Source organism: Carya illinoinensis, chromosome 1, assembly GCF_018687715.1.
Source record: "Carya illinoinensis cultivar Pawnee chromosome 1, C.illinoinensisPawnee_v1, whole genome shotgun sequence".
NCBI lineage: Eukaryota > Viridiplantae > Streptophyta > Magnoliopsida > Fagales > Juglandaceae > Carya > Carya illinoinensis.
The window spans coordinates 1,182,571-1,199,732 of NC_056752.1; the positions used below are offsets into that span (position 1 = coordinate 1,182,571).

The 17,162-nt window shown below is 32.8% G+C and overlaps 3 protein-coding genes across 3 annotated transcripts; all 3 read left to right on the top strand.

Annotated features, from left to right (window-relative positions):
• Window positions 1–46: 46 nt before the first annotated feature.
• LOC122304703 lies at window positions 47–1,173 on the top strand. Its single transcript, XM_043116976.1, has one exon. The coding sequence runs from the start codon at window positions 623–625 to the stop codon at window positions 896–898; it is 276 nt and encodes a 91-aa protein (XP_042972910.1). The 5' UTR covers window positions 47–622; the 3' UTR covers window positions 899–1,173.
• A 4,326-nt stretch (window positions 1,174–5,499) lies between these two features.
• LOC122304708 lies at window positions 5,500–6,910 on the top strand. The gene has a single exon (XM_043116981.1). The coding sequence runs from the start codon at window positions 5,622–5,624 to the stop codon at window positions 6,660–6,662; it is 1,041 nt and encodes a 346-aa protein (XP_042972915.1). The 5' UTR covers window positions 5,500–5,621; the 3' UTR covers window positions 6,663–6,910.
• A 3,773-nt stretch (window positions 6,911–10,683) lies between these two features.
• Window positions 10,684–14,820, top strand: LOC122304714 (probable protein phosphatase 2C 63). Its single transcript, XM_043116984.1, has 4 exons — window positions 10,684–11,196; window positions 11,614–11,987; window positions 13,666–13,902; window positions 14,087–14,820. The coding sequence occupies exons 1-4, from the start codon at window positions 10,938–10,940 to the stop codon at window positions 14,375–14,377; spliced, it is 1,161 nt and encodes a 386-aa protein (XP_042972918.1). The 5' UTR covers window positions 10,684–10,937; the 3' UTR covers window positions 14,378–14,820.
• Window positions 14,821–17,162: the final 2,342 nt, after the last annotated feature.

Sequence of the window (17,162 nt, forward strand, 5' to 3'; positions counted from 1 at the left end):
TGTGATGGTCATTCTTAATTTTTCTTTGTGATGTTCATCGGAAACTCAAAAGCTAAATTTCAGAAAAACGACCATGCCTATTTTGTGAAGAAACCAAAACGCCGCGTGCAAGCTTTCTGTAAGAGATATTTCCTGCGTGGGGGGACCTTGAAAGAGGCCATCAAAGCTCAGCCGCGCGCTCAGCCTATCCCTACAGCATTCGGCCAAAAAATTGATTGATCGGGATAAGAGGGTTCCTTTTGTCATTCTATAGTATTGTCTTTGACCCTGGAAAAGATTTTCCTTTGTTTTTCTTTTCCATTTCCCTTTGGGCCCATTAAGCCATGACTGTGGAGAGCGACCTGTTTCCAAATGATCTCATCCACATCGAGACGACCTTTTCTACGTTTGGTTATCTGGAGGCGAAATTGTCGAATCTTGATCGCTTCATGCATGTCTCCCGGGCGGAGCCACGGGGAGTACGTAATTGATAATGAACTGACACGTTATGTCAAACGTGGAGAAGTTAGGATCAGTATAAGAAACCTCACACGAAGAACTGATCAAAGCCAACCATTTAGAGAATAGACATAGCTAGCGGAAGTTCACAAATCGAAACAGATCGAGAACAAAGAAAAGGATAATGGAGAAGCAGCAGGAGAAGAGGGAGAGAAAACCAGAGAATGAAGAGAAGGGAAAGTTAGAAGGGCTTCCTCGGGAGGAAAGCCCCTACGTGAAGTACAATGACCTGGAAGATTACAAGCGTCAAGGCTATGGTACGGAAGGCCATCTCCAGCCCAAGCCTGGTCGCGGCGCTGGGTCCACCGATGCCCCTACTCCCTCTGGTGGCGCCGCTGTCTCCTCCCAGGCGCCTGACGCTGCTGACACTCGTGCCATGAACCGCCAAGGGGTCCCCTAACTTAAATATTTGTGAAATACGCGTTTAAGAGTGATGTGGAAGTTGTTTGGAAAAGAAAACGTTTGTATACTTTTAGAAAATAATGTTTGTAATTGAAGTGTAGTGGCGACCCTTAAAAAAAGAGTTTGTCATGGGGCGACTTATTTCGAGGTGACAAAAGCTTTTGGTTACGGCCCCCCAAAAAAAAAAAAAACAAAAAACAGCAACGTTTAACATTTTCTTGTTTACCCACACAGCCATAATATTTATTCTTTCAAAATTTTCGTTCTCTCTTCAGTGCCTCCATTTTGCATTTAAAAGATGCGCATTTTGTTTAGGAGTTTTCCTATGCCATGAACAGCCATTTTGTTTATCAAATGAACATTCTCTCTCATTTTATAGAGTTTTCTTCTAGTTTCAATCTCTAGTTTTTTATCATTTTAATGTTCACGTCGATGTAGGTCAAAACAGAGTGTAGTTTGTGGATAATGCACCTGTGTGGATCCAACCCATGTATTGGTATTGCCCTATTCGGTTGTCTTCGGTCCATTCTATAAATGGGCCATCTAGATAGAGCAATTATATAAAGAAATTTTATTTTTGTCGCATTATGAACATAATTTTTTTTTAGATGTATTTTACAATATATTATTTTTATATCTAAAATATCCTGTCAAACCATATCTCAAATCATATGATATCACTACTGTTCATTTTAATAAAATTCATTTCAATCGAAATCTTTCGTATAAAAACAGTAACCAACACAAGATATATTCATTTTAATAAAATTCATTTCAATCGAACTCTTTCGTATCAAAACAGCAACCAACACAAGATGGGATACTGTTCCATACCGTCTCAAATTCAAAGGCTGAAATGGTAATTTTGTAACGAGTTTTGTTATGTACAAATAAATTTGTGTATTAATCTGTATATTAATATTAATTTATTCACATTCAAAATTTAAATTAGTACTGTTTTTGATAAAATCTACTTTTTAACCAATCACATGACATTAGTAAACATATTAGTATATAATTATACTTGCAACTAGATTTTTTCTTTTACAAATAAATTAAGAATTGAGGACAGAGAAATAATAAGAAAATTAAAAAATAATTTTCACCATTTTATTATTACTATCTGTTTACCTTGAGGTTCATCATTGTTGTTTTACCCATTGTTGTGTTTTCCATTGCTTAAGTTTATATATATATATATATATATAATATAATTTATCCATATAATGACTATCTCAAAACAGCACATTGAAATATATTAATATCGAAATATTTTGTTCCAGTTCCTCAACCGAAATAAAATTTAAAATTTTGATTCATAAACAATTTCATTAATATTCATAGATTTCTCATATCATCACATTCTTCAAACATTTCTTAAATCTCAATCTTAAAACATCTATTTTCATGATAAATTATATATTTTTAAATTAAGTAGCAATATTAATTGCTCGTTAAAGTCAATTTCTTAACCCACCATATTTCCTCTCTGAATTGAAATATATAAAGTAATGCTATGCATGCAATATTAACTGAGAGGATGATGTGCATATATATATATATATATATATATATATATAATTTATTGAAAAAAGTGGCTTTTGTATACCTAATTAGAGGTGCAAGGCTACCGGTTCAGATTGAAAAAATCAACTAGACTAGATCAAGACCAACCGAATGTGTATATATTTAAATATTATATACATAATATTATTTTATATAGTAATTATATAAGTTAATTATGTAATTTTCATTTAAAAGATCACTATTGATCATATATATAATGAAATTATTTAATATTTATTAACCATATATAAAATGTTAAAGAGATCACTTAATATTAATTTCACTAATTTAATTAATTTCTTGTATTAATTTTTTTTGTCAAAAATATGAAAAAAATATTCATGGACCGAATCGAACTGATGGCTATAGGTTCGGTCCAGAAAAAATGATAGACCAAAATTTTCAGTCCGTGACCTCCGCTAGACTAGATCAATTACACCCTTATACCTAATATTTCCCTCTCTCAATGTACCATTTCTCAAACCTTCCTATTGATGAAAGCCCTCAGTTCCAACTATTTGCCATTCTTGCTTTGGTATTTGAGAAATCAAGTTGTTCATGATTCAATCGGCCTAGATCCAAGAAGTTGTGTATGGACTGTAGAGTTCTTAATTTATACAAAGAGCATTGTAATGTTTGGGGCAATAAACAAATGTTTAACTCTCAAATTGGAAGCCTACACCAAAAGAACATTTTTTGTTAACATTTGATGCGGCTATGAGAGATACATGTAGTACAGCAACGACAATCTACATATCAAAAGAGTTCACTGAAAGTTTTTGTTATAACTAGTTTCATAAGAAGTCAAAATCCGAAATAAGGTGAATCCACAACTTCGTATATAGACATAAAAGAAGCAAAAGAACATCTTATCAAAAAGTTTACAACTGAAGGGAATTCTCAAATAGCAATCTGAACCATAAAAGGTTTAGACTGGACACTAGAGCCTATAGCTATAGACACCATTCCTATGAAAGTCATTTGATAGTTGAAATATTGGAAAAATATATCGAAATCAGAGTCAATGCATGCATTCCATTACCTAATGGGCATTTTCCAATAAAATTTATGGAAACATTTCCCTTATCTCAATTCACGGATGCATCTTAGATTTTTGTAATGATATATATATATATATCATCCTTTTACAGGCTTGTAATTTGTATGTAGCAGGCTTCTAATAAATTTGTAACTCCTTTCGTTCCATATATGGGCACTACTTGTCAAAAAAAAAAAAAAAAAAAAAAGTTGCCGTCTTCTCTAATTGATGAAAGATTATCGCATTCATGAGTCGTGTCATGGGTAAATGAATTTAACTTGGCCGCGTGCATACTGTGAAAACTACGTCTTGCTTATAAATCAAAGCCAAATCATTGTTTGGAAAAGACTAATTAGAGAGGGGACCTGACCCCTTGAACTATTGAATCACATTCAGTCAAGCACAAGTCGTCCATGACAAAACACTTAATCTTTCATGTGCATGCGGTACCCATTTCTACCCCACAAACATCACCAAACCAAAACATCCATCCACCTCTGCGCTGTAATATCTAACCTACCCAACTAGCTAGCTAATCATGCATCAAAAATAATTTCAAAAAATGATCATATCATGATGCAATCGTCTCGACATGTAAACAAAGATCAGGTGACGATTTTTTTATTTTTATTTTTATTGATCTAAGCAAGTAGATTTATAGATAAGATTAAAGATTACATGATACAAGATTCAATAAAGTAAGAATCCCGACAAAATACAAGATCAGATAACTATTGATGAAACGGTTCATTGAACTTGTAATATCTAAAATTATTTGTGTGATAATATTGAAGCTGAAAGGACAAAGAGAATCATACAAATTATAACTGGTTATGTCCTTTTCTTTTAACCCTTCCCTTTTTATACTTTTCTTACCCTTAAAGTACGTAAAGCTGGCTACTTACGACTGTTGCACTGGCTCATTGATCATTTTCTACTTTCCTTTCTGATCCATTGGTTTCTTTCGGGAACTATTCAAATTTCAACCAAAACTTTTTATACAGAGTAGTGATCCCTTCCTACCCCACTTGAGCATGCAGATCAAACCCACTTTCTTTCTCCCAAGCAATGATTTCGAGAACAATGGTGGAGATAAATATAAAAAGTATCTGATCATGGTTTGTTTTTGGTATTATTAAGGGAACGCTGGTGTTTTGGTTGCTGGGTTAGTATTGGACTTGGAAATTGGTATTGCAAAGGATTCATTTGTATGGCATAGTTTTATCAAAATGGAGTTCTTGGATGGCAATATGGCAAGAAATTTGTGAATAAAACATAGTGTCACGTGAAAAGAATTAATTATTTAATAATAAATTTTATTTTATTTTAAAACAATTACTTAACGTTTACACAATTGTAAGTAGAATTATTAAATATATAGGGGATTGGATTGCACTTACAAAGATAGGTCCGGGAGAAAAAGTGTTTTGAGAGAATTTTGGGATTAATTTTTTATGTTTATTTAAAAAAAAAATCTGACATAGCACTGACATATGACACGTTTGTCAACGAAGTAGAAACGTCTAGCTGGTTAGAAGATGGACCATGGACCTCTCTGAGGTCCTATCTATTGTTTCGGATGACAAGTTTTGTATGATCTAATATCAATGGAGGTTTTCTTTCCCAAAAAAAAAATAAAAAATAAAAAAAACGTCTAGCATTAGGCGTTATTTGGTAGAGGATGTCATCTTATCTCTTTTTAAATATTATTTATATATAAATATTTTTTAATTCTAAATATTTAAAATTTTTATCTAATTATAATTTTTTAAAAACTTACAAACAAAACTTAATCTTAAAATTAAAAATTATATTATAACAATATTTTAATTTTATAATAATTTTTTTAATTTTATTTTTAAAACTGGACAGAATATGTAACACAAATAATTTAAATATTATTTATAAATTATTTTACTATTATTTATAATTTTTTTATTTAATTTCTTCACATCAAATTATTAATGTTCTATTTTGTTTCTTTAAATACCTCTCTCTCTCTCTCTCTGTCTCTCTCCATAGATCTTGTTCTCTCTTTTCTTGTTATCTTCACAAGATCAGAGTCGAAACAGTTCTTAAAAAGAAAACGTTATCTCCTGACTGTAGACCCCTGGAGATGGAAATAAACTGCGGCAGACAAACATGGCCTGAACACTCTGACTCAGAGCAAGATCAGTTAGCAGAAGAAGATGAAGATTTGTCTTTTTGTGATCTCCCGGTCATTAGCTATTTTACCAAAGAAGACGATGGCCAATCAAGAAAAGAAGATGCTTCGGCCGCCGAAACCCAGGAACTAGAGTTCGATTTTGGCGCGAAGGGAGGCTCAACTTTGAAAGAATCAGAAATGTGTGCGGCCGACGAGGTTTTCTTTCAAGGCCGAATCCTCCCACTACGCGTCTCGGTCAGCTCAGACACTGGCTTAACCCTTTTCCGGCATGCAAGCAACCAGAAGATCAGTACCCAGTGCATATCAAGGTCCGAGTCCCTGGACCATGGTTCAATTGGTACTGGGTCAGGGTCCAATAGCAACAATAGCAGCAGAAGCAGCAGTACTAGAAGTTCCCACAACTCATTAGGCAGCTGCACTACTGGCTCGACCTATACCATCGAGCGAACTTCCAAGCAAACGAGACTCCAAAACCATCTTCTTTCATGCCCAAGTCCCAAGCCACAGGTCAGACTTTCCAATACTCGACAAGGAAGTCTCGGTAGTCGGAGCCGGAACTCATCCTCATGGGACTATTTACGGCTGGGTTTGGTTCCTACTCCTGAGATTGAAATGCTAGACCCTAAAGTTCGTAGAAGCAGCAGTGTCAACAAAAGTGCTAGCGGTAGTAGAAATATCAGGGTCACTTCCGATAAGAGCTGTTATGATTCCAACATGGTAGAGCAGAGGAGGCCTGCAGGATTCTTGGAGAAAAGAATGGGACGACTGTTGAGTGGTTGTAAGTGTACAGAGGCAGTTTCGTCAAACGTTGTCATCATTAAGAGTAATGCAAATGTAGCGACGCAAACCAAGAAAGAAAATCTGGTGGGGCTGAAGCTGAGGAGGAAGCAATTGCAAGAACAAAAGCAGCAGGGAAAGCAAGCCATGTCGAGTCATCGAACACTCGAGTGGATAAAGGAGCTTTCGCATGCAGGGCTTCTGGCCCCTTGAGGATCAGACACGTTAACAATACGCATCGCATCGCGTGCCTGTGTATTCCCTTTAAGTTTCGTTGTCTTTTCGTTTTGGCTTATCCTTTTCCTTCAGTTAATTAGATTATGATATTGTAATGAGGCTCTGTTATCGAGAACTCTCTCTAGAGCCAGCTTCTATATTTTGTTTTCTTTCCAAAGAAAATGTCATGTTATAAGTAGTGTGTCACTTTTATCTCCAAGCTTATATATGGAATAGTTTATATATTTTCAGAATTATTATATAAAAAAAAAAACGAAATAACGTCACATAAATATAAATATAAGATGATAAGATGATAATATTACTCTTTGATGAGAGCTACAATAAATAAATAAAATGATTGAGATTTAAAACGTGATGGGTGGAAATGACTCGGTACCCCAACAGAGGTGACGGCGTTGGTGGTGGTGCTTGTCATGATTAAAGTGTGAAAATTGATGTTGAGTGGTCTGTGTGAAATATGGAAATGCCATCTCACGATCTATCACAATGGCACACGAGAGTGACAGCGAAGAGAAGAGAATGCTGGAAAAAGAAAATGAAAAAAAGGTGTTCTGAACTTCTAAAAGAGCTGGGAAAAAAGGGTAAAAGGTCGACGAAAATTTGAACCGCATTTACTAAACAAGGAAAAGCAGATTGCAGGAAGGTGTGTTCGAAACGAATATATGGACAATTTTTCTCACCAAGTCCTCTTTAATGATTTATCTATTGAATGATGCATTGGAATATGTGCCTTCTTCGGAGAAAAGGGTGAGAGATATGTCATGTATTAGATGAATACAAGAGAGAGAAAAATAAGATCTATGGTATTAGATTAACATGAACAAGTATTTACAGATGTCAAAGAGAATAATTAATTGTAGACTAAACACTAATGCCATAGGACTCACTTTCACACAGAGAGAGAGAACGACGCCGTATTTTGGTTGCTAAGCCGGATCTAATTAAGCCCATGGATCCCTTCTTAAAGCATGCTTGATTCACCAAAATTAAAAATCTCATTTTATTTTAACTAATTATTATAATTTTTTTAATTTTTCACATAAAATATAATAAATAATTTAATTTTTTTAAATTTTAATATAAAATTAATATTAAAAAATTATATTATAATAATATTTTATTTATTACTATTCAAAATATCTCATCTTATTTTATCCTATTTATATAACTAAACGAGTTACTCTCGGGAAGGGACTTATGTTTCAAAGCCTGAGCGGATACGAATTACGAACCCTTTATTCTGGCCCGTATGTTCAAAGTCACCAATTATTTAGACTTGAAAGCCGTTTCTCTGTTCTAATTTCTTTCTTCTATATTATTGCACAAAATTTTTTTATATATTACAAGCTCAATGAGCCACAACGATCTTCACCTCATTCTTTACAACTTGAGAGTTCAAATAAAAGTAACGCAATCATAAAATATACAAACATCACAAAATTTTTTTGAAAAAATACATGATTTATTATTAAATTTTTTTTACATAAATTTTATATTTATTTATTTTTTTAAAAAAATTACGTAATATTTATACATCCTATAACTATAAATATCATTTCTCTTCAAAGAATATGTCTAATTTTTGTTCGCTGTATATAGTTGAGACTGAAAACCATTATTGTATTAAAAAAGAAAAAAAGAAAAAAGCACTAGCGGCCGGGTATGCCTATTTTTCCAACCTTCAATTTCTAGTGCTTGCTTGAGTGCTTGTTGATTTGGGCTTTATTTGACTGAAAACTCTAGAATTCACATGCAGTATTCGTTTGCCGACAATACTACAAGGGGGCAAATTTAATATTGATATTATATCTCCAAAGAAAAAGAGGTAGAGTCCATCTCTTTCGACCAGACGAATTTTTAGACAAATAGATGGGGACGTAACATCCAACATTGAGGCATAGATCCTTCTCCATTATTCGATTCCTTGAAAGATAAAGCATAAGAATCTAGATGGTTTGTACCTATTTGTCAATGGATAAGTTACGTTCTATAGCTTGTGATACACGGGCAAGAAAATACCAAAGAGAGTTTTTTTAAGCATCCAGAAGAGGACTAGGTCAGGGTGCGAGGACTGGGTCAGGTGCGAGTTTTCAAAACAAAGACACGGATAAAAGATTCAGGGTGGTTCGAGTATTTAGAATATCTCAATATATTTATTAATAATATTGAAATAAATTGAGTTAAAATATTTTATTAGATTTTTAAAAAGTTAAAAAAATTAAATAAAAATATTATAAAATTAAAAACTTATTTAAATATATATATTTTTTTAATTTTGAAAAAATAATATTAGTTGTTATTGTTCGAGAGTTTGAAAAAATTAAAAATTAAAAATATTTAGTGTTTGAGAAGAAAAAATATAAAAATATTTTAAAATAATTAAAAGGACAATTATGTTTCCTAACGGGTCCTCATAATCCTTTTTAAGTCTTTGGAAAAACATAAGAATGAGAATTGGACTTTGCTTGCTTTTGACTCATTCATTCATTCATTATCCAAGCAATGGAGATGACAATTGTTTACTTCCCATTTTTATTCTCCCTTTTGTTAATATTCTTCCTTTTGCTCGTTAGTTTTTAGAGATGAGTTAATATTAAAATTAAAAATTAAATAAAATATTATTAAAATATATTATTTTAATATTATTTTTTTATTAAGATTTGAAAATTTTAAATTATTTATTTTATTTTATGTAAAAATTTTAAAAAATTATAATAATTAAATAAAATAAGATAAAATAAAAAATTTTATGAAAGTGAACCATTTATAATTCTCCTCATTTTGTAGATATAATAATCAGAGAAGGGGTGAAAGTGAAGACATGCATTAACCCATCAACATCAATTTAAGTTTTAAAAGTTGACATTTTTAAACCCTTGAAGAATATGCCACAAACACATTGTTGATATAGACTAAGAAACCACTCATTTTAATTAGGTTAATTAGTGTCATTATCTAATGTCGGTATGTAAGAATTATAATACGATGGATTCATTATACGTAAAAACAATTATTTTTTAAAAAAAATTTCGTTTTTGAATTTATTTTTTATTTTTATTATATTACATGAATAAGTGTTATTATAAATAATTAAATCTTTATTTTTTTCAAAAAAATGAGACAAAAAAAAAAAAAGAATGCGACAAAGAAAATTGATAAATAAAAAATGAAAGGAGGTTCTCAAAGAATTTTTGCAAATTTCGCTCTCATGCTGAATATTATTTAATTAAGTAATATTATAAGTACGCAAGCCACAAAATTTTTTTAAAATTATTATTAAAAATTTATATTTTTATTATGTAAGATTTGTATTTATTTATATTTTTAAAGAATTTTACGATACATTCAACCACTATAAATATTATTTAATTTTAAATAATGATAGATTTATTACTTTCTTACTACTTTTTACTATTTCTTTAATTTTTTAATTTTTTTATTAATTATTAAAGAAATAATTATTAGTAAAGTTATATTTTTTTAATTTTTTTCTTAATGATTAAAAATGTTAATAAAATATTGTAAAAAATAAAAATAAAATAAAAATATATTAAAATAATAAAAATATGATAAATAAATTTTAAAAATAAAATAGAATTAATTGAAATAAATTAAGATTAAAGTTGAAAGTTAAATAAAATATTATTATAAAATATTCTTTTAATATTAGAATTTGAAAATTTTAAATTATTAATTTATTTTATATAAAAATTATAAAAATAAAATAAAATATTTTTATGAAGGGATGCCTTAATTTTTCTCGAACCATAGAGAATAATTGAAATTGGGAAAGTCAAGTTAAAGAAATAGGACCTATCTGTCATATCTGACAAAGCTTGGATAAGTTTTTAGTTTCTGTGTATTCAACACGTCAAGGCCACCTAGTAATACTGCTCTTACACGCACACAGAGAGACTGTCCCCACTTTCCATTATTACAAACAATAAACAACCTTAAACCAAACTTAAATAAAGCTCTCGTGGTCTTTGGTTTTTTACGTCTGGCCCTCACTCTACGCAGTACGCACCCATCCTTTCACATTTTTTCCGGAAAGAAAGAAGACCGCGCCCCCCATTTCTCTCTCTTCCTCCCTTCAACGCGCCATTCCCACGTTTCCGCTTTTTAACCTCTTTCTCTTTGTTGAAAGCTCGCTAGCCACCAAACCCCACGTCTTTTCCAACACATTTGACAAGGATCGGAGACCGTACCAAACTCATTTTCTCACACAGAGACCGATTCTAGAGAGAGATGTTGGAGCTGTGCAGAAGACCATTGGGGAGGTGCTTTGGTGGCGGAAGGGGTAGGGATGGGCTTCTGTGGCACACGGGCTTGAAGCCCCACGCATTAGGGGACTACTCCTTCGCCGTGGTGCAAGCCAACTCGTTTCTCGAAGACCAGGGACAAGTTTTCACCTCTCCTTCCGCTACCTACGTCGGTGTCTACGACGGCCATGGCGGCCCCGAAGCTTCTCGCTTCATCACCCAACACCTTTTCTCTTTCCTTCACAGTATGTTCATTAATTTCTCTGTTTTCATTATGATGTTTCGATTTCTGTTGTGAAGTAACTGCCCGTTTGCATGCCGTGGAAATATTAGAAAAAGAATGGAAATCCAAATTTTGATTTTTCAGTTTGCGATTATCTGTGACTAAAGAACCACTACCATTATAATTTTGCTCAGATGAGTTGGCTGAGTTAGCTGGCTTCCATTCTCTCAGGATTCGATTCATCAGAAAAAGAATATTTTTACTAGAATTTTAATTTCTTTCTTGAGCTCAGTTCTTATTTCTCAGCAACCGAACAGAGTTTAATTGATCACACAATCATTTTTTAGTCACAATTGTCCAATATAAATGAGCTTCTTATTTAGTTTAAAAAATCAGTTGTTTATCTTTTTATTCTCCCCACCCCCACCAAAAAAAACAGAATTTGCAACAGAAGAGGGTGGATTGTCAGAGGACGTTATCAAGAAGGCATTTGATGCCACAGAACGGGAATTCTTACTCCTAGTGAAGCGATCTTGGCCGGCTCAACCGCAGATTGCTTCAGTGGGTTCATGTTGTCTCGTTGGGGCAATTTCGAATGATGTTTTATATGTGGCTAATCTTGGGGACTCGAGGGCTGTTCTGGGTCGCAGAGGCTCAGGACTGGTTAACAGTCCGGTGGTGGCAGAGCGGTTATCTACTGATCATAATGTAGGAGTGGAGGAGGTCAGGAAAGAAGTCAAGGCCCTTCACCCTGATGATTCACACATTGTGGTGAATTCCCGAGGAGTTTGGCGAATCAAGGGCATTATTCAGGTAAGAATCATGACTTTGTTTCTTTCCTTTTTGTATCTTTATGGTGAGTTTTGATGGTTGTGTTTAAATTTTGATTGAATTCAATATGTGAGCGAAGGGGTATCTTATGGCTCTTTCCCGGAGGTTGATATGATCTACATGTGGTTCTAGTATTGTTTACGAACATGCCTAGATAAATTTGAAAATTCACTTGAATTGAGATGAGTGATATCTTATATGGTTTCAATTGTGCTATTTTACTGCAGTGGTGATATGATATGATTCATTTTGAATTTTATTTCAGAATTTACAATACAACTACCTGGACCGTTATGTTGCTACATTTGATATGATGGTTGTTTAATGTTTAGTAGAGTCCTTGATGCACTTTGCGTTCTGTAGGAGTGCTTAACTGGAGATTTGCATTTTTGGCAGTTTAAATGACAAGTTCCTTGGCTTTGAATTATTGGCTTACTTTGAACCATTTACTATAAATTGGTTCGGTTTTCTCTAGTTCCCATTAAAGAGTAATATGAAGTTGTGTGTGTGATACCTCATATGATAAGGATAAGGATAAGGGTAGGTGGTGTATGGGATCCCACATTGCTTGGAAATGAGAAGTTCTTGCTCTTTATAAGCTTTTAATGGGGTTTTAATTATATCATTGACCAGTCCTTTTGGAGTATAGGCCATGTGGTTTGAGCCGCCCATTGGAGCATTACAATGTGATACTAGCAGTCGCAAGTGGGGGAGTAATGCAGATATAAAGGCTTTCAGTCTTTGTTGATTCTAGATGGTATTATGGTTATGGTCTTAGTGGGATAAAATTACCGTTGGACTCTTACATGAGTATATAAACAGATTAAGCACTTGGTAATTGTGATGTGACGAGTTATTTAAAGAGGAGATGCCCTTCAGCCTATAGTTTCCTCCTGGTGTAACACCTTGCACCTGTTGTCACATTTAATCATTACTCCTGTTGTCACATTTAATCATTACTCATTAATATCTTTTTAGACCACTAAAGAAGAATGCTGAATTTGTTGTTTGAGATCAATGGCAACATTGGCAAGCCTGTAAGATATCTGTCCTCTAAAATTCTGATCTTGCTCAAATTAGGTATATCATGTGAAGTATAATTCTGTCCAATCTTGCTTGGATGAAATCTACAAGTCCCCCCATCTTGTTTTATCCTTGCTAGTGAAACCGTATGTTTTGGGTGCAATATTCTCTCCTTTCTCATTGATATCCTTATATTTTCGCATGTTGGCTTTTTGCCCTTTCCTCCAGACAGCTAAGATCAAGCATGATAAGTCAAAGCCACAACTAATGGGATGTACATGATGACCCAAAAAGCATTGTGATCTGAATTGGTCATTATCATGTGAAATGTTTGTCTCTATGTGATCCTTGTGAAGATACTCTTGACTTGAATAAACAATTGAGAGCTAAAGCATTACTTTTCTGGGCATGATGCAACCATCTTTCATTGGATTAACAATGACACCATTCTGTTAAACTTTAATTACCCGCAGCCGTTCTTGATATTTATAGATTAAAAAAATTGCTAATATCTGTTGGGAAGTGGATATATTCTTCTTGATAGCTAATGCCTTTATCTCTTGGCAATGAATTTGTGTTGTGGTCCAAAAGGCTTGTTTTGCCAGAAAGTCCTTAAATTCATGCTTTCTCTTTGTAGGTCTCAAGATCAATTGGAGATGTATACCTGAAGAAACCTGAGTTTAACAGAGATCCTCTTTTTCGTCATTTTGGTCCACTCATTCCTTTAAAAAGACCTGTAATGACAGCGGAACCCTCAATAGTGATTCGGAAATTAAACCCAGATGACATGTTTTTGATATTTGCAACGGATGGTCTCTGGGAGCATTTAAGTGATGAAGCAGCTGTTGAAATTGTCTTAAAAAATCCGAGAGTTGTAAGAGCCTGCCAAATTGTCGTCGTTGCGCTCTTTATTTCTTTGCAACTGTAGATGCATGTTTATGCTTTTACTGTTTTTTTCTAAAGGCCTTTTCCCGTTTCAGCACGGAATCTTTGGATTGTATGTCTAACTTGTTAAGCAATATGAAAAGAAATGAAAAGGTTTGAAAACTTTGTTGCAGGGAATAGCAAAGCGATTGGTGAGAGCTGCCATTCAGGAAGCTGCAAGGAAAAGAGAAATGAGATATGAAGACATAAAGAGAATTGAAAGAGGGGTAAGGCGCCATTTTCACGACGATATTACTGTCATTGTCATGTATCTGGATCATTCACGAGGTACTTCTGTAAATGGTGGATACAATGATCACTGCCTCTTCGACTGCACTAGTGCCCCTGTAGATATCTTCTCCCTAAATACAGATGCGGATGAGGCAGAGGTCTCACTTCAAGCTGTCTCCCAAACGGAACCATAACTAATACTATCTGGTAATCTGTACTCAAAAGTTATAAGTTACTATAGGAAAAGGTACGTCTGGCTGGAAGACAGGACAGGGTTTGAGAATCAATATCACAGGAGGCCGGTTTTGTACATAATATAGCGAATGAGGGTTTACATATTGAAGCTGCTGCTGACTTCCGAGCTTGGGTTTTGGCGGCCTCGTTTTGCATCCCTTTAGTTCTGGGAACAGTTTTTATGAATCAATTTGTTCTTAATTTCTTTTTCTCTTCAATATTATGCTTATTGGAAATGTTAGTTTAGGCTTTTGGATTGAGTATCTTTGTTATGCTTGCATATGTACATAAAGGAAGTGTACAAGAGGAAGATCCAGTTAGAAATAATAATTAAAAGAGAGAAGAAATGTGGAAATGCTCCCCATTAAAATTAATATTACAAAAAGAAAGTTTTAGCTCTCTATTGTTGAAAGTCTTAGCTCTCTATTGTGCTTTTGTGATTCTCAACATTGATATCATTCTTCTCCCTCCAAATGCACCCACCATACGTATACTAAATTTGCAAGATAAATCAAGCAAATTGGTAAATAGGCCAGTCCACTAATTTTCGAGACATAACTCGAACCGACACATGAACATCCAAATAAGTCATAGCACGAGGAACTGGTTATCTCCCAATAAAGTAAAATGTGGTCTAGATCTACAAACTCGCTCTTCTTTACACATACAATATCAATCTGTCTCGATTTACCTTGAGATTCAAAGATATTAGACTGTCCTTTGTGTGTCATTTGTGAGTCAACTGATCTTCATTAGACTGTCCAACACTTCTCTTGTTCGTCGATTCATTTTGCGAACTATGAGATGATGATCCAATCTATAGAGGACCGTAACTTTATATATAACAAATACATAAGAGAACCACCTTATATATGCACGTACGTGAAATCCAGTAATTAATTAATCTCTCCACTTTGATACGTAGCGGATAGGTTTAGAGGTCTCGATCTCGTTCAGCTTTATTCCGATCGACGACATGGCAGTACTACATCTTTTTATTTTGATTTTAGAACCATTTATTTTATTAGAATACAAAAATTATAGATTAGTCATGAGTTAGGGAATTATTATTTATCGACTTTTTTTTTATAATGAATAAGATACCGATCGATGATGCGATACGGACTAAGTAATATATTTACATTGAATATTGAGTATGATCAAGATGGCACCCAGCTTGGTTGGGACTATATATTATTAATTTATTGATTCTTTTTTATTTTATTTTTTTGTTCTTGGCTTGGATAGGAGTTTTTTAACTGAGATGAGATGTACATCATGTGCCCCTCCAGAGACACATCTTCGCACGTTACAATTGGGTCCTTCTGAATCATTAGCAAATATAACTATATAATAAAATTTTATTTTGATTCTTGCTTTTGATTTGTTTAAAATTTTAAAAATTATTATTTTATTTTAAAGTTTTGCATGCATGGATGGTAATTAAATGGGTTGTCCCCTGTCATTAATCTTTCTAGAATTCCATAACATGTTAAGTTTTAAAAGAAATATATAGTTATTTTATGCAATTTATTAAAAAATTAATGCTATTTAGATATTTATGTCGATAATAATGCATATTAATTATAGGACTCTTTTTTACCTCTCTAGCTCTTACTTGACATTATTTATCTTAATTCTGAAAAAAGCTTGATTTGCAAATTGTATTAGCCGGCGCTCCATTAATCAACGCTCTTTTTTTTTTTTTTCCAATCCGTTCGGCTTTCAGTACAATTTGCAAATGGGTGTTGTGCATTTATAATTAACTTGTTTTGAGACATCGATCTTATTAGAAGCTGCTTATAAAATTGGCCACATACGACCAACAAGTGAATCCCGGCTCTCATTGGTTGTCTTATTCTGTCGTGACATCTACGAGAATATTAAATTAATTAATGTGACTACACATGCAAGACAAACTAGCTAGCTATAGTGTTTGACAAATGATCAACCTAATTCGGTACTAACTAAATAGGCATGTACGCCTAAATAATTAATATGCGTGTCTAGCAATAATTTAAAATTACAAAGAAATGCATATAATACTTTTGGAGTCAAATTAAACATGTCGATAATATTATGGAAAATGATAAGATTATTATTATTTTACTATTTATTTATTACTTATTTTGTATTTAATTTTTTTTTAATTTTTAATTTTACTTAATGGTTAATAGTTAAAAAAGTGACTATTAGTAAAATTATATATATTTTTTAATTTTTTTTCTTAATGGTTAAGGACTTTAAAAAAATACTTAAAAGAGAATGATAAAGAAATAAAAAATTCTTAATACCAAGTACTAAATGGATAGTGATAAGGTAGTAAGCCTATCGCTACCCTAATATTATTGCGCATACCTAGTACTCCTCTCAAATATATTTTTTTAAATTTATTTTGGTGTTTCAGTGCCCTGGGTTGATTTTGATAACTAAAATATTTTGGTTGAAGGGGATGAGAAATGAAGGAAGACCGTTTGTCAATTTGATTCATTCTCTAATTTACAAACTATATATATATAACTACTACATATACAAAGATATTATATAAAATAAATTTACAAATAATAAAAATAATTTTATAATCAACGTATTAGATCAAAATACATTAATTTATGAGTTTATTTTTAAATAATCTCTTTACTTGTAGCTAAAGTATTTCCTATATATATAAGATATTATATATATATATATATATATATAAAACATCAGAGCTGTGTCTTTCTGATATGTTTTATGATTGCGATG

Excerpts from the sequence above, each read along its gene's own strand:
- LOC122304703 (XM_043116976.1), top strand. The coding sequence starts at position 623 with ATGGAGAAGCAGCAGGAGAAGAGGGAGAGAAAACCAGAGAATGAAGAG.
- LOC122304708 (XM_043116981.1), top strand. The coding sequence starts at position 5,622 with ATGGAAATAAACTGCGGCAGACAAACATGGCCTGAACACTCTGACTCA.
- LOC122304714 (XM_043116984.1), top strand. The coding sequence starts at position 10,938 with ATGTTGGAGCTGTGCAGAAGACCATTGGGGAGGTGCTTTGGTGGCGGA. Across the intron at positions 11,988-13,665 it reads GAATCAAGGGCATTATTCAG|GTCTCAAGATCAATTGGAGA; the intron begins GTAAGAATCATG and ends TTCTCTTTGTAG. Across the intron at positions 13,903-14,086 it reads TCTTAAAAAATCCGAGAGTT|GGAATAGCAAAGCGATTGGT; the intron begins GTAAGAGCCTGC and ends ACTTTGTTGCAG.